General features: G+C 39.1%; 1 protein-coding gene across 1 annotated transcript in view; it reads right to left on the bottom strand.

Annotated features, from left to right (window-relative positions):
* Window positions 1–19,930, bottom strand: part of LOC308567816 (putative ankyrin repeat domain-containing protein 26-like protein) — a gene marked incomplete at both ends in the record, with an annotated part of 466,689 nt that extends 446,759 nt beyond the window's left edge. Inside the window, 7 exons of the mRNA XM_081159828.1 lie at window positions 2,585–2,635; window positions 8,811–8,861; window positions 10,873–10,943; window positions 14,200–14,297; window positions 15,025–15,198; window positions 15,361–15,475; window positions 19,722–19,930. Of these exons, the coding sequence (XP_081015954.1) occupies window positions 2,585–2,635; window positions 8,811–8,861; window positions 10,873–10,943; window positions 14,200–14,297; window positions 15,025–15,198; window positions 15,361–15,475; window positions 19,722–19,930 (769 nt within the window). The remainder of the gene's footprint in view (window positions 1–2,584; window positions 2,636–8,810; window positions 8,862–10,872; window positions 10,944–14,199; window positions 14,298–15,024; window positions 15,199–15,360; window positions 15,476–19,721) is intronic.
* Between the last annotated feature and the right edge of the window lie 7,695 nt (window positions 19,931–27,625).

The following is a 27,625-nucleotide window of genomic DNA, read 5'->3' as shown; positions in this document are numbered from 1 at the left end:
TCGTCTGAAGTAAGAGCATTCTATGTGACTGACAGCCCAAGGCCTACAGGGTAAGATCTCTTCCTTTCTGGTGTAGGAGACTTTCAAAAGCTTGTCTTAGCTAGGTAGTCACCTTATTCCCAGCCATTCCCACAGGACACACTGTGCACCAGCAGAACTGAACTGGGCATTCATGCCGCAAAGTTCTCTTGTACATCTGGGCCCTTGCCCTGCTGTGCGCTCTGCCAAACGGGTCTTCTCCATAGATGTTCCTCCTGCTAAGCATCACCCTTCTGCCCCTTTACCTGGCAAACTTCTACACGTTCTGCATGCTTACTTTACATCCCACCTACACATTTTATGTTTTAATTATAAATCTTCTTTTCATTTATAAATTGATTTGTTAGAGAGACAGGAAGGGAGAAACAGAGAGAGAAAGAATCATGTTTTGATGTCTTACTTATTTATGCATTCCTTGGTTGATTCTGTTATGTACCCTACCAGGAATGAAACCCACAACTTTGGAATTTGGGGACAATACTTTCATCAACTCACCTACCTGGCTACGGCCTCACACACATTTTTAAAACACTAATTTTTATCATGGATTCAAAGTGTCTGGCACGTACTACACACCAATGCAAAATAATAAATAATGACAAAGGTAATCGCCTAGTGCACAATGGCACCTAGTAAGCACTGAGTAAAGTATTAAAAATAATAAAAATCACAAAGATAATAAGAAGGTCTTGGAGGGCAGAGACCAGCTTTTTTTTTTTTTTTTTTTTTAATTTATTATTTATTTATTTTTTTAAAAAATATATTTTTATTGATTTCAGAGAGGAAAGGAGAGGGAGAGAGAGAGATAGAAACATCAATGATGAGAGAGTCTTTGATCGAGCCCACAACCTGGGCATGTGCCCTGACCGGGAATTGAACCCCGATCACCTGGATCCTAGGTTGACGCTCAACCGCTGAGCCACGCCATGCCGGACGAGACCAGCTTTTTAAATGTTTGGATCCTGCAACATAGAAGAATATCAAGTACCTAAAGGACACCTGAGAGTTAAATAGGAAACCATTAAGACGGAACCAATGAATAACTGAATTTTGTGATTTTCTTTGAAAATTCTGTTTCAAAAAATGTACAGAAATAAACCAGACACAGCTCTCTGATATTACCAGCACCTTCAAGGTCAAACCATTATTTCATCTTTGTGTTTCTTATAATTTGCAAAACCAGCCTACACAAGTTCTTGTTGAAGGTCTACTAAGTCTGAGGTGTCCTCATACAGTTCACGCGGCAGGCACAATGAACTCAGTGCCACAGCTGGGTAGCACACTGGCATTTTTGTTATAGTGAAACATTGGTCTACTTTTATTATAACTTGTTAACTCTCAGTTGAGCTATTTGAATATTTATTATGATTATCTTTTCACCAATGGCAACAGAGCATCTGGTTCTAGGGATATTACAGTATCATGACAATTATCCAACAACCAGAAGGATCATCTTGTTCTAATGAAGTCAACATGCCTCATTCTGTTTTGACTTCTGAGAAATGAAGTTGATCCTAGTGAGACCTTGTTGGTATAATATGTAAAATAACCTCTGCTTCTGAACTGGCATTGACTCTCTGACTTCTGTACTTCTGGTAGATATTTTTAAAAACCAATCTCATTGGGATCCTTGCCCTCTGGCTAAGTGTTGTCATTTTTATCGTTAACCATTGGTTTCTGGTTCCAGGGAAGTACAGTTCAGTTCCTAGTTTAATGACTTTTTAGTGAGACAAATCAGTATGTAATAACAAGTATTTATTTACTTAGTCCAATCCATTTGCTGTAAAAACTAAACAAAAGATCTTTTCTTAACAATTTCAGTGTGTCATAATGTGGTTATTGAGGAAACATACTATCTCTTAATTTAAAATCCTTTTACTTTTTTACATTAAGATATCATATGGGGTATTAGAAGTCGTGTCTAAATAAATGAGCTTCTCCAACAATATTGCTTCAGATTTTAAATCACCTACTATGAACTGTTTAAATAATACTGAGTAATAGTCTATTAAGGAAGAAATTAAGAAAAACTCTAGGAGCCCGGCCAGCCTGAGCCAGGAATTTGTACAAGGAATGGGATTCATGCTGAACACTTGCTTTCCTTCTGGGGATCGAAAATTTTGGAACACACTATGGGGAAAATGCCGATGTGATTAGGGTTCCATAAAGCCCTTGGCACTGAGTCTAAAGGGGCTCTGGGACTGGTAAATGGCATTTCACATGTTGTGTCAGAATTTGACAATGGAATACTTGAGTACATCCTGGGAACTCCACAGGGAAAGAACTCTTCCAAGCTTGTGCCTGGTGTCCTCCACACTTTGTCACACACACATTTTCTCCTTCCTGATTGCCCTATGATCCTTCCACCCTAGTAAATCACAGATAGGAGTAAAACTATATGTTGAGTCCTATGATTTTCTCTGGCGAATAAGGCCACCAAGGTGTGGGTTCAGGAACTCCTAACAGAATGGAATTATGTGTCATTTTTTATATGCAGGATGGTATGTTCTACATGATTAGAGGCAGAAGGTGATTTCAATCATACCTCTCCTGGAATTCCTTCTTCTTGATGCTTTGTCTGAAGATTCCTCTAGATCTATTTGAATAAAGGCATGGGAAGGTAAATGAAATGATGTTGTCAGAAAATAATATGAAAAAGGCAATAATTATATTTATTGAAAATATAAAATACAGAATCTCAATAACTTATAACACGTTGTATAGTATGAAAGTTTACGTAAAGAAAATGAAACATCACTGTGACCATTTTCTCCAACTAAGCAGGGTTTACTTCCTTTGTACAATAATTATGAATCAAGTAACTGGGGTAGCGAGAGAAAAACGATATTTCTCAAAGATAGTACAGTAGTGTTCTAGTGATTACACAGTTCTATTTCTTGGTTTCTAAACTTTTTCTTAATGTCTTATGACACTACAAACATGGCTCTCCTATGAAAGGCAGTTGTTGACAGGACAAGGTAAAGAATCAAAGAAACTGTATCCAAAATATAGGGTGAGTTACCCAGGGATATTCCAACAAACTCAACATGTGTGCGAAAAAACTGGTCTTTCCTGTTGAACTGTTGCTCGCCCCTGCTCATCTGATAAAGTCCTATTCTCCATGTCCAATTCACACGCCAGTGCACAAGCTGGAGACCTATTAATGAACCATCTTAGGTTTCTATCCCTCTACTACCTTTTTACACTTAATCGTCATGACATCATATGAACTAGACCTCTTTTCTTTCTCTGCACTATTTTGCTGCTGTCAACTGCCCTTGTCAAATGCTTGGCTTTCACAGGGTCAAAACTATCAGCAACTATTATTGTTTTTTTGTAAATTAAGAAGATTTTTTAAGCAGAACAAACAGGAAAGACATACTCCTAAGAAAACAGCAACATTTTAAATGGAATGCATTGACCCTCCTGACTTGAATTCAGCTTCATCATGGCCCGATGCTAGTCCAAGAAGGCAAAGCTTCCTTTGTCTCCCACTCCCTTTATGTGGTTTCCTTCTGTCTGTCCTCTACAAACTAGGGCCCATGGGTCTAAAACAACCTGCCATCCAGTTTTGTACATAAAGTCTCATTAGAATACAGTTATGTCTTTTCACTGACATATTGTCTGTGACTGCTCTCACACTACAATGTCAACTTGAGGCGATATGGCAGATCACATGGCCTAAAGTCAGGCCCTTTACCGAAAATGCTTGCTGATCCTTCCTTCATACCACAACCAAAGTTCCCCCATCAAAACTAATCTTGTGACACTTCTGCTCAGTACTCTCCCATGAATTCCTGCAGTAAATATTGCTGTCTCCCTACCTAAGTCTTCCTTCTTGCTGGAGACCCCCCCTTCTGTATTTGGACTTTTACTGTCCTGATACACAAATAAGGTGGTATCTGCCCAGCTCAAAAATAGAAATGTTTATACTAAGCTAATCACAGTAGTAGGTTACCACTAAGCGATTTAAGAGTGAGCATGTGATGTACCCCAAGCTTATTAAATGTTAGAGAAAATAAACTGCAAGCTTCTGAGTTTTCCTCCTATTTAAAAAAACACATAGCTCAACATCAGTAATCTGGGAAATGCAAATGAAAGCCATAATGCAGGACGACTTCACTCCTCTCAGAATGGCTGTCCTCAAGATATGAATAAATAAATAACAAGGGTTGGCCATGATGGCGGGAAAAAGAGAAAGTCTCATGCCCTGCTCATGGGATTGTAAATTGGTACAGTCACTATGGAAAACAGCATGGAGATTCCTCACAAAATTAGAAATACAACTGCTATCCACTTCTGGGCATTTACAACAAACACAGATTTGAAAGGATATCTGCACCCCTATGTTCACTGCAGCATTACTTACAATAACCAAGATATGGAATCAATGTAGGTGTCTTTTGATAAAAAAGAAAGAAAGAAGATGTAGCAAGTATATAGTATATAATGAAATATCACTAAGACATGGAAAGAAAGAAATCTTGCCATTTAAAACAACATGGATGGACTAAGAGGCTGTTATGCTAAGGGAAATAAGATAAAGAAAGACATGTCTCACATGTGGAATCTAAAACAACAAAACAAACAAAACAGAAACACACTCAATAGCTACAGGGAACAAACTCATGGATGCCAGACACTAGTGAGTTGAGGAGACGGATAATATAGAAAAACGTGAATAAGGAGTGAACCTTGTAGTTATAACATATGTGAGCCACTCAGATGTACTGTACAGCACAGGCAATATGTCAGTGTCGTAATAACTTGCATGGACATAGAGGGTGACTAGACTTAGCATGGTGATAACATCCTAAAGTATGTAAATATCAAACCACCATGTTGTACAACTGAAAGTCAAATTTGTTTTTTAAATATATCTTTATTGATTTTAGAGAGACGAAAGGAGGGGGGGAGAGAGAGATAGAAACATCAATGATGAGAGAGTCATTGATCAAGCCCAAAACTGGGGCATGTGCCCTGACCGGGAGTCGAACACCGATCGCCTGGATCCTAGGTCAATGCTCAACCGCTGAGCCACGCCTGGCCGGGCTAAAAGTCATATATTGTGTGCCAAGTATAATTTAAAAAGAAATTTCAAAGGAAAGGAGAAAGGCATAAGGAAAAGCTGGCCTTCCAGCCTTTATACACTGTCATGTGAGACTATGATGCCTCCGAGCCCTCGCTAAGCAGCTGGCCAGGAAAGGACATATTAACACTGACAACCATGCACCTGAAAAGGGACAACTGGGATCCTGATGACATCACAGAAACACCAAAACAATCCTGGTTCCTGTTGTTTTGGCCACAGTTAATTAGGCCACCTATCCTCTGAATTAAGAGCAGTGACTGGCAGCCCAAGGCCTACAGGGTAAGATCTCTTCCTTTCTGGTGTGGGAGACTTTCAAAAGCTTGCCTTAGCTAGGTAGTCACCTCATTCCCAACCATTCCCACAGGACACATTGTGCACCTTCAAAACTAAACTGCGCATTAATGCCACAAAGTTCTTAAGAGAACTTTGTGGCATTAATGCACAGTTTAGTATCTAAGCCCTTGCACTGCTGTTCCCACTGCCTAACCGGTCATATCAATAGAAGTTCCTCCTGCTAAACATCCCTCTTCTGCCCCTCTACCTGGCAAACTTCTTCACGTTCTGCATGCTTACTCTATACTCCACCCACACTTTTGTTTTAATTATAAATCTTCTTTTCAATTGATTTGTGAGAGAGACAGGAAGGGAGAAACAGAGAGAGAGAGAAACAGTGATTTCTTGTTCCACTTCCTTGTGCATTCCTTGGTTGATTCTGGTCTGTGCCCACACCAGGGATCAAATCCACAACTTTTGCATTTGGAGACAATGCTTTAACTAACTTATCTACCTGGCCAAGGCCTCGCCTACATATTTATTATTTATTTATTTATTTATTTATTTACTTATTTATTTATTTTTAGTACCTGGCACCTCGTAGGTACCTGATCACTGGTCTTTATTTCTGTTGGGGATACAATGCAGGCTGATGATAGGATGGACACTGTTTTCCAATCCTGCTTGACAGCAGGAATGACCCAAGGAGCTGGTTAAAAATACATATTCCCAGGCCTCATCCTCCACAGTCTATAGAAAACAATGGAAATCTATGTTCTAACAAGCCACCAGCTAATTCCTATCAGGCACTTTGGGAGCACATCCAGGCGCCCTTTATTCCAACTTCTTGGTTCGGCTCTTTTGTTCCCTATGCATCTGGCCCTGTATTCAGCAAAGCTGTAGTTGTTGCTTGAAGGTGGACATGATTAAAAGGTCAAATATCATTAAACTGTATTCTCAAAGAGAATGAGCCCTGAACTTTGCACAGCAGATTTATTTCTAAAAGCTGTTTGCAAATGGAATTTGGGGGGATATGTGAGTGTGAGTGTGTGTGTGTGAGAGAGAGAGAGAGAGAGAACAAGCATATATTTAATACCATAGTTTGCAATTCAAGGGAATGCATTCAATTCAACTAAATTAATATTGTTGGGTGACTTATGTGCTGGGCATACAAGGGATTTGCTTAGAGTCCAGTGAGGAAGATGGTGAAATAAACAGGCAATTACAACATTGTGGTTAGATAAGGTTCACACAGGGACCTAGGAGACCACGAAGGGGGGTGTGCATCCAACTCTGGGTTGTCGCGCATCTAGGAATTTTCAGGGGAAGTAACAGGCCTGTAAATTGGAATCAAGTCTCTTTTTTTTTTTTTTTTTGCAAAGTGAATGACCCTTCTCTAATTTATCCTTGCAGAAAAATGAAGTTTCACATCATTTATACAAGCATGCATACAAGCATGCAGCGGCACAAGTTTTGAGTTCCTGCTAGGGGCAAGGCGCAGAGTGAGGTGTGGCAGGGAGACCTGGGTGAGAAAAGCCCAATCCGTGCCCTCAGGGAGTTTATATCACACCCCCTCAGGATTATGTGTTGTTCTCATCTGGGTCATTAATCCAGTGGAATCTGTTTATGACTGAACAGGTAGTTTACTATTCAGGTCTTAACTCCTTTTACTGAAAAGGCTGTGTGTTCTCTTTCATCACCATGTGGTGGGGAAATCCGGTTCCAACCAACACTTCAGTGCAGGCATCCAGGAGAAAACCCAAGTGCACGCTGGAGTTCCTGGAGCTGTTTGCCACGAAGCCGCGGAGGCCTGGATGGTTTGTAGGGTCTGTAGGGTCTGTGAGTACTGGGGCAGCCCGCAGACCTGGCAGCTTTCCTTCCCTCTGGGCATGATGAACACAAGCGCCTTTCAAACCACCTGTCTTCTCTGCCTGTCTGGTAGGAGCTGTGTAGATCCTTTCAGCACTGGTGTCTTCCCGTCTTCCAGATGGGGAACTTGAGGTACAAGGGGTACCTGGAGGCAGTTTGTCACCTGGTGCTTTGCACCTTGTTTTCTCGGCCACTGGCTTAGCCTTCGGGATCCTCAGTTTCCTCCTCTGTGCATGGGCACAGTGGTAGCATCTGTAGTAATCTTGAACCTCTTAGGGCCCTGAAGTTCTATGAGGAAGTGATGAAAGCTGCCAGGAGAGCTTATGTTTATTGAGGCCCACTCTGTGTCAGGCCCAGTGTTTGGGACTTTCCCCTCATTGTCTCATGTAATCATCAGTAGAGTCTCTCTGGCCAGGTATTAGTCTTGTCTGTATCTCACAGAGGGGAAAGGAGGCCCAGAGCGGCGAAATGCCTGTTCCCAGGCCACACAGCGGTGGTGCCAGCAGAGCCAGGTGCACCATATGGCTGAGCTGGGGCCTGGTCACAGGCTCTCTGCCCCTTGGCTGGGGTGGGGGCATGGAGAACGCAGCACACAGCACCCTCTCCTGCACTTTAGGGGTTCGAGCACCCCAAGTCCGCCCACCGGACAGGTAGACCAGGCCTCCCCCAGTTTGCTGGCTAATGCAGGCCTGGCTGTGCCCTCGGCAGGGCTTTCGGTCAGCATGTGGCAACCCAGACCCGGGCGTGGGGCCGGACCGAGGCCGGGCACCCATGCCAGTGCAGGCTTGCGGCGCGGGGCCGGCATCGTGGCATCCCGGGCTCTGGGTCCCAGGAATGTGGGATGGCAGGGGCTGCGGCAGAGGCGGCGAGGGGCCGCTGGCTGGGGGCCCTGTCCCGCCCCAGAGGGCAGCCTGCGGGCTCGGGGAGCCGGTGCCCGGAGCCTCCCCGTGGACGCCCTGGTGGGCTCCAGGCCGCCTCCGACCCCTCACCTATATTTTTAAAACTCTAATTCTCACCATAGGTTTAAAGTGTCTGGCACATACTACACATCAATGCAAAAGAATAATGACAAGAGTAAGATCCTAGTCTGCTCAGGCTCCTGGTAGGCACTGAATAAAGTATAGGAAATAATAGAAATGACAATGGTAATAAGAAGGTCTTCGAAGGGAGGGACCCAGTTTTTTAAATGTTTGAATTCTGGAACATCAGCATAACACCTAGTACCTAAAAGACACCTGAGAGTGAAATAGCAAACCATTAAGATCAATCAATAACTGAATTTTGAGGTTTTCTTTGAAAATTCTGTTTCAAAAAAACACACAGGAATAAACCAGGCACAGCTTTCTGATATTATCAGCACCTTCAAAGTCACCACTATTTCATCTTTTCGTTTCCTATCATTTGCAAAACCCACCTACACATGTTCTTGTTCAAAGTCTTGATTTAGGGACCCCTAACAGAATGGCATTATGTGGCATTTATGATGGGTGATGTTATGTTCTACATGATTAGAAGCAGAAGGTAATTTCACACATACCAGTCGTGGAATTGGTTATTCTTATTTCTTCTACCAAACATTCCTCTTGATCTATTTGAATAAAAGCACGAAAGAGATAAATGAAACGATGATGTCAGAAAATAATGTGAAATAAGCAACAATTCTATTTATTGAAAATATAACACAGAATCCTAATCACTGATAACACGTTCTATAGTATGAAAGTTCCTATAGGATAATGAAACATCACACTGGCAATTTTCTCCAACTAAGCAGGGTTTCATTTCTTTGTACAATAGTTATGAATCTATTAAGTAACTGGGGTAGCGAGAGTAACATGATAATTCTCAAAGATAGTACAATAGTGTTCTAATGATTACACAGTTCTATTTCTTTGTTTCTAAACTTTTTCTTAATGTCTTATGACACTACAAACATGGCTCTCCTATGAAAGGTAGTTGTTGACAGGACAAGGTAAAGAATCAAAGTAACTGTATCCAAAATGTAGGCTGAGTTACCCATGGATATTCCAACAAACTCAAAATGTGTGGGAAAAATCTGGTCTTTCCTGTTGAACTGTTGCTCTTCCCTGCTCACCTGATAAAGTCCTATTCTCCATGTCCAATTCACAGGCCAGTGCACACGCTGGAGACCTTTTAATCAACTGTCTTAGATTTCTCTCCCCCTACTAACTTTTTGCACTTAATCCTCATGAAAGCATGTGAACTGGACTTCTTTTCTTTCTCTGCTTTATTTTGCTACTGTCAACTGCCCTAGTCAAACATGGGCTCTTAATGAATGGCTTTCACAGAGGGGAAATAACAGCAACTATCGTTGTTCCATCATAAATTAAGATTTTTTAAGTAAAACAAGCGAGAAAGACATACGCCTAGAAAAAGACCTACATTGTAAATGGAATGAATTCTGTAAAATCAGAATAATGCTTAGTACTTTAAGATATGTGAGAATTAAATAGCAAACCATGAAGTGGACCAATGAGTAACTGAATTTTGAAATTGTATTTGAAAATTCTGGTTCAAAAATACAGAGATAAAAACCAGGGGCAGCTGTCTGATACTATCAGCACCTTCAAGGTTAAAACTCTATTGCATCTTTGTGTTTCCTATTGGTTGTACAACCAACCTACACAAGTTCTTGATGAAGGTCTACTATGTCCAAGGCTTCCTCATACAGTTCACATCGCACAATGAACTCAGTGCCACAGCTGGGTAGCTCACTGGCATTTTTGTTAATGTGAAACTTTTTTCTAGTTTTATTATAATTTGTTGAGTCTCAAGTTGAGCTATTTGAATATTTATTATGATTATCTTTAACCAATGGCAACAGAGCGTCTGGTTCTAAGGAAATTACACTGTCATGACAATTATCCAACAAGCAGAAGGATCGTCTTGTTCTAATGAAGTCAACATGCCTCATCCTGTTTTGACTTCTGAGGAATGAAGTTGATCATAGTGAAACCTTATTGGTATCATATGTAAAATAACCTATGCTTATCAACTGGCATTGCCTCTCTGACTTCTGTACTATTGGAAGATACTGGTTTAAAAACCAGTATCATTGGGATTGTTTCACTCTGGCTAAGTGTTGTAGTTCTTACCGTTTGCTCTTTGTTTTTGGTGTCAGGAAAGTGTTTTTGAGTTTGTAGTTTTAGTGACTTTTTAGTGAGGCAAATCACTGTGTAATAACAAGTATTCATTTACTAAGTGTAATCTATTTCCTGTAAACACTAAACAAAACATCTATATTTAACAAGTCCAATTTGTTATACTGTGATTATTGAGGAAATATACTACATCCTAACTTAAATCTTTTTACTTTTTTATGTAACGATATCATATAGGATATTAGAATTCATGAATAAATGACTTCTTTTAAACAATATTGTTCCAGATTTTAAATCACCTACAATTAAGTGTTTAAATAATACTAGATACTAGTTTATTTAGGAAGAAATTAAGGAATACTATACACCTATCTTACACATTGTGGGGTTTTTTTAACTGTTCTTTCTTTATCAGAACTTCCTTACTCTTTATCTATGGTGGGGACACTTAGGGTAATTCACTATCAGAAGTCTTACCATGATCGTTTTTTTCAGAACATTTTACAGATGGCCTTTCTCCTTCATATTCAGTACTTTGTTGTTGATAACTATGTATAAAGAAATGGTGATAAATAATATTACTGTATTAATATTAAAGCAAAATATTTTCCAAATGTAGTAAATCTTAGAATATTTCAGGTAATATCAGAGCTAATATTCAAACTTTAATTATACCATACACTTCAAATTTGTAAGTTCTACAAACTTTTTATTAGGCACATAACTTAAAAGAAAGTTACATGAAATAGTCATGATTTGAGGGCCATATCTTTCAGTGAATTAATTAGTGTCAGCTTGACATAATGGCAAGTGTCTTCATGTCAGACATCATAGTTCTATAACCATCAGCTGTTTGTTCTCAAACAAGTCACTTTTCTTTGGGTCAGAGTCCTCCTCTACAAAATATGAATCTTACTGCCTTATTGTAGAAGGCTATTAGGATGATTATATGAGATAGTACAGCAAAAAGACATGTTCAGAGAAAGAGTAAGGCAAAGAATAAACCTGTTCATGATCTTTATTTGTTGAAACTATTTTGGAATCCCAAATAAACACCAATGTGGGTTTTTCATAGTTTCTAACATTCAAATATTGCAGTTTTTAGAAAATATTAATTTTGGTTATTAACTGTTCTTTCTTCATGGCTTGTAATTCAGGGTATCTCAACTAGTATATAACTTGCAACGAAATTTATTTACAATTACATTTCTTCATGAAGTCAGATATCAAAATACTCCCCTATTTTTGTAGTTAATCATCCCAACGGCAGAAAACTAGGAGAAGTCACAACCTGGCCTGGACTCCCACTCTCCCTTCTCTACCTACTCAAACTGTGATGAAGCAGATCTTTATGAGAATGATGCATAATCTCCTTGTCCACCCCCATTTAGCTTGCGAGTTAGAATCCTACTTGTCACTCATGGATACTGATGAGGCATGCATGGGCCCTTAGCAAGTCTCATGCCCAATAACCTACTTTTGATTCAGAGCTTTCTATTGACTGACTTCCAGGTGAGGCATAATTTAAAATATTTTGAAGCCGGAGGTAAATTCAAGTCACTTGGGAAAGTGTCATTATCATGGCAAAGATATCACTTGAGGGGACAACTGTAATTATGGAATCTCAGGCAAGTTGGTACCTACTATTCTGGGAAAGGCGATATGGGACCTTCCACTACCTAAACAAAGATGCTCTACAGGATATAAAGTGACCATGGGGTACAGATCTGGTAACAAAGGAGAAAGGGAAGTCTGGTCTTTTCCTGCAGCATTATTTGAACCTCTCTGACAGCTTAGAATGGTCGTTCCATCTAATACCTGCTGGCAGGAAAAAACAAACAAGAAGCTCAAAGGGTAACTCATCTGCGAAGGTCTGGGCTAATATGTGAGCTACACATAGCTGTTTCAGTGTCAGGGGAAGGCTGTGGGTAGCTAAAGCTAGGAAGCCAAGCTGCCAGAACACAGTGCTGGTAATTAGAATAATGGCTGAGCATATAAGCGTATGTATGTAAACTATAAAATGCTGTAACTTTCAAGTCCAAGGGTGAATCAACATGAACTCTCAGGAATCTGGATCAGCAAGGGCAGCCTGGGAGCAAAGGTCAATTATGACTTAGGACCTGTTTCAATAGCAACTCTGCAGCAATAGAACCAATGGAAACAACAGAGAGATCAGAATGTCCTTTTTACATCTCCATCTGACTTGTGCAAGAAGACTGTCTCCCTTGGACTTAGGGAATCCTTTAGGTTCCTACAAAATTCAAGGGGGAGAGTATAGGAGATAGGCCCCAGCAAATACACATTTTTCTGCTAACATGAATACTTCAAGACCCCAAGTAACTAGTTAGAAAAACCAGAGATGTGACTTTATTTGTAACCCCATGCATAGAGGTTCCACTTGGAATGAAATGGATAATGTTAGGATCCTTATTAATAAAGATCTTAAAAGTCCTGAAATAAAGAATCTGGCCCATTGCTACTTCAAACTAGTCTAGCCTTTTGCTTGGAGTCTGACTGATGACATAGACTAATTCACTCCCATTCCCAAACTGCCTTAAATCTTACCTGCTCCACAAAAAGTTAACAGTGAAATTATTTTAAACCTCAGTTTCCTGTTAACTAGCATTTTAAAGTAAATATTTACAAGATAAAACCACTAGATAGTCTTACACACAATCCCCCTTGAAGGATATATTACTATCCTCCTTGCAATATCCAGAAACATGTTTGGAAATGCTAGGAAACATTCCCAAGGTCACACACCTGGCAAGCAGGAAAGCTGGGCATTAAACCCCATTTTGTGTGAATTGAAGGCCCTTGTCTCTTTTCTTTATCACTCACATATAACTTGCCTCCATTGAAGGAAGCGTTTATTCAATTAATGTTATCTTTCTCCTTCTACCTATACCAATAAAAACTAAAAACATCAAAATATACTAGAAATGAAAGAGAATAATAACTGATGAGCCCAGACTATATCTGGTAGCAGTTTTCACAGTCACTTAGGGATAACCTAATTATATCAGTGTTCATCAAACAAAGCAATTTAAAGCAAAGGATTATCCAAAACACAAAATCAACTATTTATATTTAACATGCACCTTTAAGGAAAACTATATACATAGTAAAGGTTAAAAAAACTGTAAGAGAGACTAAGTCCACTATTGTATCAAGTAAACTATCAGCTAGAGTCCATAAAATACATAATTAATAAAACTAATATGAAACCCCTTTAGCTAATATAAAATAAATGATGAAAAAGGTCACATTGCAAATGACATCAATCAAAATTAGAAATAAATATAATCCTCCAGTATACTGCTATTCCAGTTGCCCAGAGTAATTGTTTTTCTACCTAACATAATATGTTCATATTTTTTACTATATAATTATAAGTTAATCTTCTTGTTAATTTAATCTTTCTCATTTGAATGATTGTTACCACTCTAGATCAATACTAAGGTTTCAAAACAAAAACAGCAGCACACTCTCCCTCTTGGGAGCACTCCTGAGGCTTTCCCTTGCCCCTCTTCACCCTCTCAGGCTTCCATCTCCTAAACTCTATGAGACCTCATCAGACTTGCAACCAGGGGAGCAGTGGGCAGTGGAAGCTCACCCTGGGCTAACCCTCTGAACCTGTCTCCAAGGCCCCTTTTCTCTGAGTTTACAGTGAGCCAAAGCAACCCCACCAAGGCTCTCTCCTATTGCTTCTTCTATCCTAAGCCCTTCCTTGTTTCACTGTCCCCAGCTTTAATAAGTGTGCTCTCCAAGTACAAACTAAAAAGGAAGAACAAGCTATTGTACCTTTTTATGTTGTCGATTTTTGCACCTCTGCTTACTAACAACTCCGCCATCTGATGTCTATTTTCACGTTTAGCAAGGGAAAGTGGTGTGTGGCCATCCTGTAGAGCAGCAAAAACAATTTATGATTTACAAAATTACATATATCCAAACTGAATATTAAAACTTATAAAAGATCCTCTGAACTTAAACATGTAATATAGAAAGTAAAGAAAAAGGAGCTGCTTTCCTCTCACCCCTGTGCAGTCACTGACTGTTAAAATGCCCTCCACTCCCTTTTCAACAGGTTAACTCAACATCATTCTCCAGATCCCACTTCAGATCTTTACAGTCCTGATTCCAAGACTCTTTGTTCCTATCACAGTACCTATCGTGGTATGCTGCCCTTCCTTTACTGCCTGGGGACTGCGGCTTCCTCCTCCCACTTCCACTCACCCAGCTCCCCCTGCTGGGTACTAGGTCTCCCCCTCCCACTCGTGCCCAGCAGCACCCATTTCCTAAGCCTCTGCCAGCATAGCAGCCAGTCCCCACCATCACTTCACTCCCCCAGGCCTTCAGTCCTCTGGGCTCTGAGCCTCCCACCCACTCCCAGGCCCTAAGAGGAAGTTGCCCTCCTGGGGTAGAAGGGTAGCTGGGAGACAGAGCTTTGCCCCTTCTGTGGGCACTACATTCCTCCAGCCCTCCCTGACTGGGCTTTGGAGTTGTTGCCATGGTGACAGGGCCTGATAATACTGTGTTCGGTGTATGTGTGTGAGAAAGAAAATGCTTGCAACTAAAGTAAAAATGTGTATTTCAAATATTTTGTAAATAAAGTTATTTGATCTATACCTCATTTTTTGCTTCAATGTCTGCTTTGTGGAAAAGCAGCTTTTCCACTATAGCTTGACTGTAACCAAGGACAGCATAGTGGAGAGCGGTGTTGCCATCGATGTCCATTATATTTGGATTAGCACCACGTTCTAGCAGAATAGCTGCACACTCTTCTTTCTGATATTCTAAAGCCTGTCAGTATTATGCCAAGAAATAGATTATAAATTCTAGGAATTCAACGTAAACGTTCCACAAGTTTTGCCAATGACTTATAGTTAAATGAGAGAAATTCATTTTTATTCTAAGTGATTACATCAAATCCATCGCATGTTAACATAGTTGGCTAGTACCTACTTGAATCAGAGGTGTCCTCTTTTTAGAGTCACGGGGGTTCAACAGGCAATTTCTGTCTAGTAGGAGAGTCACCACTTTGGGATGGCCACAGGCACAGGCTACATGCAGGGCAGTCCTATGAAAGTGAGAGGACTCTTTAGGAACTTAGAGGGCACTATTTCAATATACACAATTATTCAGGTAATTATAAACATTTGTCCCTACACCTTCGTTTTCTTCTGGGGACAGTACAATATTTAATAGTTCTTGTTATGCACATTAATGAAGCAGCAGCCTGTCTGAACAGAGGATGACCTGGGCATTCAGCTCAGCTTGAGTCTGATCCTGTTTTAACTGTCACTTGTTAGCTATCACTTGACCTTTCTGTGCCTCAATTTCCTCATCAACAAAATGGGGATAAAAATAGTAGTTATCTCACAGGACACCAGTTTGCTTTAATGAGAATCTATGCAAAGCATTTCCTACAGTTCCTAGCACCAAAAAACTGCTCAATAATTGTTAGATAATATTAGTATCACTATTACTATTACTACGACTTTACAAAGACAACATTTCAATTAAGTAAAATGGTATCATTATACCTACTTTGCAGGCGTGTTTTAAGGATCAGAAAGAATACTGAGTATTTCAATGATTCTAAGATGCTTATTCTCTCACATTTTAACATCTCCAACATTGGAATCCAATTTTTAATTCAGAATGTCTTACAACTATAGTTGGCAGCATTGTTTAAAAAAATTCTTATTGATACATAGAATACTGGCATCATACCGTCCAGGGTGCCTTTCCCTGAGTGAATAATGGTTGATACAACAGGCCTCTGGCATTTCTGTTCAAATGGTTGGCATTAAAATAAGTTTTAATTCTTAAAAGCCTTATGGGGGAAAGAGAACCAAAAGAACAAAACAAGAATTTTTTAAAGTAATTCTCACTTTGATTTTCAAGAAAATTTAAACCAATGGACACTCAGGATTTAAACAAAAAGAGTGGCTCATTTTGTTCAATATTTAGATTTATAGATTGTATGGAAAGCAAATCTTCCCAATGATCAATATTAGTGTTTAACACTATTATGCATTTTCAAAAGGGCAGGTAAAGGTCATCTTTTACAATTTACTACCTTCAGAAATATTTTTGCTTGAAAGGAGGGAGAATAAGCTTCAACTGTGATAATACTTCAATTTTGAATTTCTCATTTTGCTCATATTGGGCAACATGAAGATTTTAAGTTTGAAAGGGTCCTGAGAGATTAAAAACGTCCTGAGTAGAATATGTCCGCTGCATAAGAGGCATTCAGGTTATATTTCATGTACAAATGGATTGAAAAAATGGATAAACATAGTGGGAAAGTTCAATATTTTTAAAGGAAACTTTTATAAAGTAAAATGATACTTCGGCAATAGTAATAATCACTGATATTTGCTTTATTTAAAGAAAAAAGCCAGTTTGAGAAAAACAAATATCACATGATATCACTTATATGTGGAATCTAATGAACAAAAATAAACTGACTAACAAAATAGGTTGAGAGGTATGGATGCATGAAATAGAATAACAGATCTCATCTCGGGGGTGAGGGTGTGAGACAGGAAGAGATTAACCAAAGGACATAGATGCATACATGCAGGACCCATGGACACAGACAATAGTATGGGGACGGCCGTGGGTGGGGTGGGGGCTGGTGGGTCAAAGAGAAAGAAAATGGAAGATATCTGTAATACTGTCAACAACAACAAAAATTTTAACTTTTAAAAAAATATTTTTTTATGTTTGTTTTTAATTGATTTTCAAGAGAGAGGAAAAGAGAGAGAGCAAGAGAGAAACATCCATAAGCTGCTCCTTGTAGGCATCCCGACCTGGGATGGAAACCTGGGTATGTGCCCTGACCGGGAACTGCACCAGTGGCCTTTCAGTGTATGGGAGGGCTATGGCGATGAAGCTCCAACCAACTGAGCCACACTGGCCAGGGCATAGTTTTTTTATCTTTTATTTTCATAAGGACACAACTAAAATGATTAATCTATAATCATTTACATATTGTATGTAATAAAGCCATATAAAGTAAAATATATATGTGTAGTTATATGCATACACTCTAAAGGCAGATAAGAAAGAGCCCAAGTGTCCATCAGTAGGTGAGTGGATAAAAAAGCTGTGGTACATTTACACAATGGAATAGTATAGAACTGTAAAAATGGAGGAACTCTTACCCTTTGTGACAGCATGGGTGGACCTGGAGAGTATTATGCTAAGCAAAACGGGCCAGAGAAACACAAATACCATATGCTCTCACTTATATGTGGGATCTAATGAACAAAATAAACTGACAGACAAAATAGGACCAGAGGCATGGATACATGGAACAAACAGAGGGAGGGGGTTGGGAGGAACTGAAGGAGATTAGCCAAAGAACATATATGTGCATATATGGATAGCTCATGGCCACAGACTACAATGTGGTGAAGGCCGAAGGGGGCTGGGTGGAGGGCCATTAAATGGGGAGAAATGGATGACATCTGTTATAGTGTCAACAATTTAAATATATATATCTCCTTTACTTCTGAAGAGGCTAAAAGTTGTCAAGAGATACCAATCTTCAAAAAGTCTTCAGAAGAAGAACAAAATAGAAAGTGAGAAATAATTTTATCTCTGCAAGATTCATATTATTGCTCTTCCCCAGAATGATTTCATTCATAATAATATTTCCTAGAATTTCTGTACCTGATCATTGCAGAAATCAGATGTTTTAAAAAATACTCATTGAGAATGATCAGAAATAAATTTTATTACATTTTGCACATATTTTCAGCTAACCTAAGATGATAGTCTGTTTGTGTGTATGTATAATCAAACTGATTTTTTTTCATAATACCTTGCTATTTTAAGCAGTGCTGAGAAAAACAAATTATATGTAATTTATCTAATTATTTCATCAAGATCTTTTAGTATAAATAGAATTGATGGGTATAGGATACACACACACACACACATATTTTAAATGTGGCACTCAGCACCAAATTGCTTTTTTCAAAAGTCAGAAGCAACTTAAACTTTAAGCAGCAGTATAAGGACAATCCCTGGTCATCTTCACAAACTCTGTGGATGGAAAACATTATTTTACTCCTCTTTTAACATAAATTCCTTTTTTTAGCAGGGGCACTAAATATTTTTTCTTTTGTCCATTGGTCACTTGTACATAAGCAAAAAGTTCTTTGTCCACTTTCAGATTTGTTTTTTCTTGTTGATTTCAAAGACTTCTCTGTAAAATTAACATACACTTTTTCTCTGATACACAGACATTGTAAATATTTTGCAAGTATGTTTTCTTCTATTTTGCTAATATTGTCTGATAGACAGAGGGTTTGAATTTTTTATATTGCTCGAACAACCTCCAGAAATCTTGCTTTGGAGTCTTTGCCACCACCAACAAAAGTGTATAAGTGGGCATTTGTGTTTTCTTCTAGTACTTTTCTCATTTTGTGTATTTAAAAAATTCAATCTTGAATTTACTTGGAGGAGATAAAAATCTAGTTCGTTTTCTCCAAATACTTAACAGGTATTTCTCCACCCTTTGAACTTGACCTTTTCCTACAAACATGAAATGTCACCAGTATCAAGATCTAAAGTCTTACATATATTTGGGTGTTTGGGCACTTTCCCTTCTGTCCCAATCATTTATGTGTCTTGTCAGCTACTAGTAAGCAAACAGTTTGTGGAAATTTATAGCACATGTTGATATCTAGAAGGGCAAACCTTTGCTACACAAATTTTTTCTTAATTTCATGACAATAATGAAAGATAACCAACGTAACTCAAAAATTTTAAAACCATATTTATTTGGTTTCTAAAACTGATAAACATAAAAAGAGCACACATTTTGAGAAACTGAGTCTTCCTATTGAAGGGCACTGCCATCTTCCCGCCTGAAAGTGCCTTCTGAGGTCCCTCAGTAAGGAACGTAGGTGTGCCCCGAGATAAACGGTTATTGGATTTCACCTAAAGAACTTTTAGCCCAGAAGTTGCTCTATCATGGGAATAAAGTGTGAACATCAATATAAAATGCTGTATACACTTAATTTCGTTTCCATTATTGATATGTGGTTAAATCGCTTAAAAATTGTCAGTAGAGTGTGTGTAGGAGGAGTTACGAGCGGGTCCTTGTGCTTGTGTCTGTGCTGCTCACGGAGTGGCCCGAGCGCTGGGCCCGGCAGGTCCCCGGGAGGCGCTGCGGCTCCGCGGGAGGCGGGACAGCGGGCGGGGCAGGCGGCCTGCGCTCCCCCTGAGCCGGGCAGGGGGGCTCCTCCCGGGCCCACCCGCCTCCTCCCGGGGACCCCGCGCCCCAGCCTCGCAGTCCCTGTTACCTGCTGATCCAGTCTCTGTCATTCAAGCCGCTTTTCCCGAAAAACAGAGCTTGCTTCACTCTCCACACGCTGCCGGCCCTGGCCGCTCTGTGGATCGCTCCCATGTCGCTGTCTCGAGAGCCGGGCCTTCCGCCTCCAAAGATGCGCCCCCTCTGGCGTGGGGGGTGACCCAAGGGGGCCAGGGTCGAACGCCTCCGAAAACCAAACATTATTGCAGAGGCTTCGGGCTTCAGGGAAGCCCCACCTTCCCCTCCGCTTTTCGCACCTCCCGTGCCCAATACTCTCTCTGTCTGTATGTCTCTGTCTCTTTCTGTCTCTGTCTGTCTCTTTCTGTCTCTGTCTCTCTCTCTCTCTGTCTCTCTCTGTCTCTCTCTCTCTCTGTCTCTCTCTCTGTCTCTCTCTCTCTCTGTCTCTCTCTCTCTCTGTCTCTCTTTCTGTCTCTGTCTCTGTCTCTCGCCAACAGCCCGCCGCCACAAGGTTCAAGCAGAGCCTTGGGCAGTTGAGGGCTTAGAATCTCCAGGCCCAGAATCACGGTAACCAAGCAACGCCGCTGACATCACTGCGCATGCGCACAGAGACCTACAGCCCAGGGTGCTCCAGCCCACGTGGGCCGCTCAAGCGTCGCAAATCTCAGAGATTGCCCGTGGGGGGTTTGGGGTTCTGTTCAAACATCCCTGGGAGTTAGCTGTTTCCTGACGCTTGCAAAAGTTATTCACCGCAGTGAAAAAGCAGTCTTTGCTCTTCTCACATTGATGTTTCCCTCTCTCTCCCTCTCCCTCTCCCTCCCTTCCACTGTTTCTAAAATTCAATGGAAAAATATCCTCGGGTGAGGGTTAAGTAACAGACAAGGAAACAAACAAAGAACAAAGTCAGTGAGAAAGATGACAAAACACAAACTGAAAATTTGAGCTCTAGATGCTAGGGAGGAAGGACAATGAGTGGAAATGGGAATCATACATAGGCCAGCAATCTTTTCTTTGTTAACTGAGTGGTAGGTGCATGTATGTTTGTTAGATTAGCTCTACATTTTTGTAGCCCTGAAAATTCAGTAATAAGACAAAGGAAAAACTTGAACAAGGTGCCTATTAGCTGGCTCCAGCGATAGGCCTGGGGGTGGCAGGAAAGGTGCTGCAGCCAGCCAGCTTGTCACACATTCACTCACTCATCAGATAGAGTTTGTCTTATTTTTTAGAGTGTTACTGACAATTTTAAAACCGAAATGCTGTTTTCTGGGAGGAAAAACTCAGTTTTCAGAGCAACACCAACTTCTCTCGACTTTGTTGTTTTATGTATAGGAAAAAAAAACACTAAAGAATTTGTGAGGGGATTCATCTGTCCATTGAAATTTTAAGACCTAGAGAATACCTTCAGAATCTCAGATGAGAGGAATTAAAGATAAATGCCCAAAGAATGCATGTTTAGACAATATATTTACTCAAGGCACAAAATTTTTAAAGGATTTGAAAAAGCGGAGATTTAGAGTCTTAGTTGGTACCTACTTAGAACTAGGTTAAGAGATCTGGGTTTTCCTCTCAACCCTTTTCTAAGACAAGGAGTTTTGGATCAATGTCCCAGAAAGCAACAATTTCGAAAACTAACCAAAAAGACAATGTAGTAGTGCCATCTACTGAGCTCTCGATAACTTTACACAGAAACTTGGGAAATGTCCCAAGATATAGCAAAAGTAGGCTGAAGTTAAGCATAAAATATAAAAGCACACTGCCTCAGGAAAACTTTTAAAAATGATGTATTTATTTTATCCTTTAAAACTAATTAAAGTAGCGAAGTAGAACATGTAACAGCAATGCTATAAAAGTATTTCAGAAGGTGAGGTTTGGTTTTGTTGTTTACAAATTACATTATTTACAAGAAGTCTTAAGATGCCTTTTACTTCAGAATGGTGTGGCATAAGGTGGGATTTAGGGGGCTCGGGAGGCCGTGGGCTGGAAAGGCTTAACAATCAGCCCTCGGGGCGGGGAGGAGCCCCGGTGTGTAGCCTTTGCCTAGTTCTGTGGTGTAAATTCTCCCAGTGGGGCCGCCTCCTTGTGGAGCCCTCTGAGGAGCCAGCGAGCCCCTTGGCTCCTGGAAGCTGCTGCAAGTGCTCAGGATGCAGCCACTGGGCCCTGACTTTACCACTAAGCGGATACTGAAAATGCAAATCCCATCGCCTCTCCACACCTGAATTTTTCCATCTCTTAAAAGGATGCCGCGTCACCCCTAAAATGTTTTTCATCTTAAATTATAGAACATTAAAGAAAGAGAAGGACTGCTCATTAAGCGAAGACTGGGGGAGCGGCCGCAGCACCCTGGCAGCCAAGGCCCCGTGGGGAGGCCGCGGGAGCCTCCCTGCAGCCCCGCCCCCCGAGCCGCCTTTGGAAATCATCTTGTCTCTGCCCAGCGGGGAACAGAGGCCGCTGCTGCTGCGGACTTGGTTCCTTTTAAGGGTGAGAGGCGGGGTCATGTTCGGAGTTAGAAATGAGAATAGGAGCCACTTGGTGAGGAAATTTGTGTGTGTGTGTGTTTATTTTGGTTTAAAATATTACAGATGTCCCTTTTCCTCCCCAATGACCCACTCCACCCCTTCCCACCCCCTCCCCAGTCCCTCTCCCCACCATTGTCTGTGTCCTTGGGTTGTGCATATATGCGTATGAAATCTTTGGTTAATCTGGTGAGGAAATTTTAAATTCTTCCTGGAAAGACTGTCCTATTCCTTCTATTTACTGAGCCAAATCAAGAGAGACATCAAATAATGCTCAAAGCCCAGCCCCAGCTCTCCAAGGCTAAAGTGGAGCCTGGCCTGGCCAGTCATTGCAAAACGGCATCTCCAACAGCAGAATTAGAACAGGGCCTGGGAAGAAAGGGAGGCCCCAGCGGGGATGCTCAGTGAGCTGAGCTCCCTCAGCGTCAGGCCTGGCTCCACCTCACAGTCAGGAACAGGCAGGAAAAGGCGTGGACCTCGAGGTTCTCACAAGCAGGAGGAAGGGGTTAGCATGTCTTAGGCTGACACAGGAATCCTAGGAAAATTGTCGGAAAGCCTTGCGGCTGATCTTGAAGTTCAGCAATAGGTGAGACCGAAAATCTGTTTATCCATTCTATTTTTTATTGTTTCGTTGTTTCCAGTTTGGAGTTATGACAAATAATCTGCTGTGAGCATCCTTGCTCTTATGTTGCTTATGTTGCTCAATGTGTGCATTTTGGCTGGTCCCAGCCCTGAAGTAGAATCGCTAAGTCACAGGCAGAGCGACCACACGGGGGAGGGGGGGGTGGGCAAAAGGAGGTTTACAGTTGTTTGTATGGAAAATAATACAATAATTAATAAATAATAATCCCAGAATAAGCTGTGTTTCACGTAATGACAACTGTAAACCTACCTTTGCCCCACCCTGTATATTTTAGTCATCCAATCTGGGACACTTTTGAGAGTGAAGAATTACATTAAAGATAATAAAACTTTATTTATTGACCACAAAATTGGCTTAGTAAAATGATAGACCTATACAAAGATTTTCAAAACTGATTTTCAAAAATAAAATCCCTTCTGAAATGATAAAATAGCATATATCCATGTACATTAAAGTAAAATTCTAAAAAACCCCAAATTTTTAATCTAACTATCTTTTTTCAAAAACAGATTAACTATTCTTGGTACATATTCACATATATAGAGTTTTAGCCAGGCCTAGTATTTTTTTCTGAAGAACATATATTTTAATGTGGTCTTATTAATATGTTTTGTAAAACTGCTTGCAAGATTTCACCAAAGTTGTATTTTATGCTAAATAAATTTGGTGGTTGACGCTTCCAACAGACTCTACTCCATAGAATGTGTTTTTAATACAAATATTCTCTCTACAGATTCTGAGGTACCTAATAAGCTCAGAGCAAAGTCTGCTAAAGGAGAAATCATCTCAACTCTAGTTTTTGTCATTTTGAAATGCATAAGCATTTATGCTCAATATTCTCCACATATACTGTCTTTGTGTTTCTATTCAGAATACTTTTCTTCAGGAAATATTTTAATAAGCAAAGCTATAAAGTAAGTTGACTATTCAGATTTTTTCAATTTTTTTGTGACATGTATTTACAGCAAAATTATAGGCCTTCTCAATTTCATTCCTTTCTAGTTAGAATATAAATATATCCAATTAAAATTAAGAACTCTATTAAAAATGTCAGTATGTTTCATAGTACAATATAAAAGTTAGATCTGGTACATGTGAGTTGTCCTCATTTAATTTGTTCAGTCCCCCACCCCTGCTTACTCTTATGGACATATTTCAATGCCTTTCTAGTTACGTGCTTGGTTTTCAGTAATTAAAATTGCTAAAAGTTTCAAAAGCTGCAGTATTTTGGTGCTCAATTTTTTAATGTACATTCATAATGTTGAGCGAACTATTTCCAGAACTTTCTCACCATCCCAAATAGAAACTCTGCACCCATTAAACAGTAAGTTTCCAACTTCCCCTCACCCTTCTGACTGGTAACCTCCATCCTACTTTCTGTCTCTATGAATTTGCCTATTTTAGGTACCTCATATTAGTGGAATCATATAATATTTGTTCTTTGTGTTTGGTTTATTTATTAGCTCAATGCTAAACTAATGTTTTCAAGGTTAATCCATGTCTAGCATGTATCAGAATTTCATTCTTTTTTAAGGCTGAATAACATTCCATCGTATGTATAGATCACATTTGTTTATCCATTCATCTAGGGATGAACATTTGGGCTGTTTGCAACTTTTGGCCATTATGAATAATGCTGCTATGAGCATTAGGGTACAAGTATTTATTTGAGTCCCTGCTTGCAATTCTTTTGGATATAGACCTAGAAGTGGAACTGCTGGGTCATACAGTAACTCTGTATTTAATGTTTTTGAGAGATCACCATACTGTTTTCTACAATGGCTACACCATTTTCCATTCCCACTAGCAATGCAAAGGGTTCCAATTGTCCCACATCCTCAACAACACTTGCTATTTTCCTTTTTTTTTTTTTTTTTTATAACAGCCATCCTATTGGGTATGAAATGGATCTCATTATGACTTTGATTTGCACTTCCCTAATTACTAGTCATGTTGAGCATCTTTTCATGTGCTTATTGCCATTTATATATCTTCTTTGGAGAAATGTATATACAAGTTTTTTGCCCATTTTTTATTTCGGTTGTTTGTCTTCTGTTGTTAAGTTGTAAGAATTCTTTATATAATCTGAATATTAATCTATTATCAGATATGTGATTTACAAATATTTTCTCCCATTTTGTGGGTTGTCTTTTCACTCTTTTGATAGTGTCTTTTAATGTGCAAAGGAATAGCACATTTTCTTGATAGCTTAACAAATTATGTGTGGACCACAATCAATTCCAATCGCATTGCTACTCCATAGGTTTCTTAATTTAATAAGAATATTGTTTTAACCTCAATGCAAAGCTATACCAAAATCTGTATTTGTATTATCACCACAAAAATATTCAGCGGTGAATGTTTTATACAAATCTACAGGAGCATTCACTATCATGTCATACATTTTCCCATTGATAGAATGCATTTTAAAAGCTTTACTTTGACTCCATGAACTAGAGACAAAAATTCAGCCATTATTGAAATGATTTTCTACTTGAAGCATCAATGACACTGCTATAATACTGTTACCATTTAACTGTTGAAAAAGTTCTTGTTCTGCTAATGGAGTGAACCCACTGACAGCTATCATTTCACATTTTGTGTTTGCACAAGAAAATTCAAAATTTAAAATGAACAAAATTAATTTAAAATGGTCATTTGACCTCAATATAAAGTAATGGTTATTTGATTGTAATGTAAGGTAATGGTCATTTGATCTTAATGTAAAGTAATGCTTCATAGAGTGATGTGTAACCTCACCTTTTGTGGCTGCTTACAGCCCTCTTAAAATCCTTACCACCGTAATATATATGCAGACATTTCTTCAGTCCATTTGTGTCTGTATCATCCCATGATGGATAGTTTATGTCAACAAATATTTTGTGAAAATAATATGTTTATCATCACCTTCCTTGAGAAACTGAAACAGTACTTAATTTTTTAAATTAAACATGTGCTAATAATGATCAATCAAATGTGAAATTAAGAAAATAGTTTTATTCACAGTAGCATCAAAAAGAATAAATTACTTAGGAATAAGTTTAACAAAAGAAGTATAAGATTCGTATACAGAAAACTTAGATACTGAAAAAACACTGCTTAAAAATTTAAAGAAAATCTGAATAGAGAGGCATTCCATGTTTATGGATTGGAAGATTCAATATCGTTGAGATGGCCATACTCCCCAAATTGACCTATAGTCAACCCAGTCTCTGTCAAAATCCCAGGTGGCTACCCTCCTCCCACCCCCCCACTGAAAAGCTGACTCTAAAATTCACATGGAAATGCAAAGGACCCAGACTGTCCAAAACAATCTTGAAAAAGAAGGACTTACACTGCTTAATTTCAAAACTTACTGCAAAGCTACCGTAATAAAGATAGTGTGGTACTTATAGAAAGACATCTGTATCAGTGTAATTGAATTGAGAACCTGAAATTGACTCTTTTTTGGTCAACTGATTTTTCACAAAGCTGCCAAGGCAATTTAATGTGAAAAGGATAGTATTTTTAGCAAATGGTAATGGGACAATTCTTATTTCATACCATACACCAGAATTAACTTAAAATGGATCATATATATAAATATGAGTTAAGACTATAAGCTCTTAGACAAAACATAGGAGTAAATCTTTGTACCCTGGATTAGGCACCTATTTCTTAGATATGACACTGAAAGCACAAGTGATAAAGAAAATACTGATAAATTGGTTTTCATCAAAATTAAAAACCTGTATGCTTCAAAAGAGAACACTGAGAAGAAAATGAAGAGACTTGGAAAAATATTTGCAAATCACATATTTGAAAAAGGACTTGTATTCAAAATATATAAAGGGCTCTTGCAATGAAATAATAAGACAAGTGACCCAAACATTAGGCAAAGATTTGAATAGAAATTTCCCCAAAGAAGATATACAAAAGGCCAATCAGCACATGAAAATATGTCAAACATCATTAGTCACTAGGGAAATGCAAATCAGAACCATAATGAGATGATACTTCATGCCCACAAGAATGACTATAATTAATAAAATAGACAGAAATAAGTGTTGGCCATCATGTGGAGAATCTTGAACCTTCTTAACATTATTGTAAATGTAAAATGTTACAGTTACACTGAAAACAGTTTGGCAGCTTCTCAAAATGTTGAACATAAATTTACCATCAACATGCAACAACTCCATTCCCAGGTCTCTTTCCAAGAGAAATGGACTTGTATATGAATCTTCATAGCAGCATTATTCATAATAGCCCAAAATGGAAACAATCCAAATGTCCACCAACTGGTGAATGAATAAACAAAATGTGGTAAACATGTATAATGGAATACTATTAACTATAGAAGGAATTAAGTACTGATGCATGCTATAACATGGATGAACCTCATAAACATTGTACTTAAGTGAAGAAAGCCAGACTCCAAAGTTCACACATCATGTGATTTTATTTATATAAATTGTCCAGAAAAGTGTAATTTATAGACAGAAATTAGGTTAGTAGTTGCCTGGGAATGGTGGGGATAAGTGGCTAAGGGAATAGGGAATGACTACAAATGGGCATGAAGTTTCTTTCTGGGATGATGAAAAGATTCTAAAACAAGATTGTATTGATGGTACACAACTCTGTAAATTTAATTCATTGAATGAATTAAATGAATGAATTTATGGTAACTTGTATCTCAATAAAGATGTTAAAAATCTTAAACCCAGAAATTGGCAAGTAAACAAAATCTTAATTACTATTCTGATATTCCTTTCATGCTGGATAATACAGCTGATTATTAAC

Source organism: Miniopterus schreibersii, assembly GCF_964146895.1.
Source record: "Miniopterus schreibersii genome assembly, chromosome: 1".
Lineage (NCBI taxonomy): Eukaryota > Metazoa > Chordata > Mammalia > Chiroptera > Miniopteridae > Miniopterus > Miniopterus schreibersii.
Note: the sequence above shows the minus strand (reverse complement) of the source record. Positions and strands in the feature narration are given on the sequence as shown.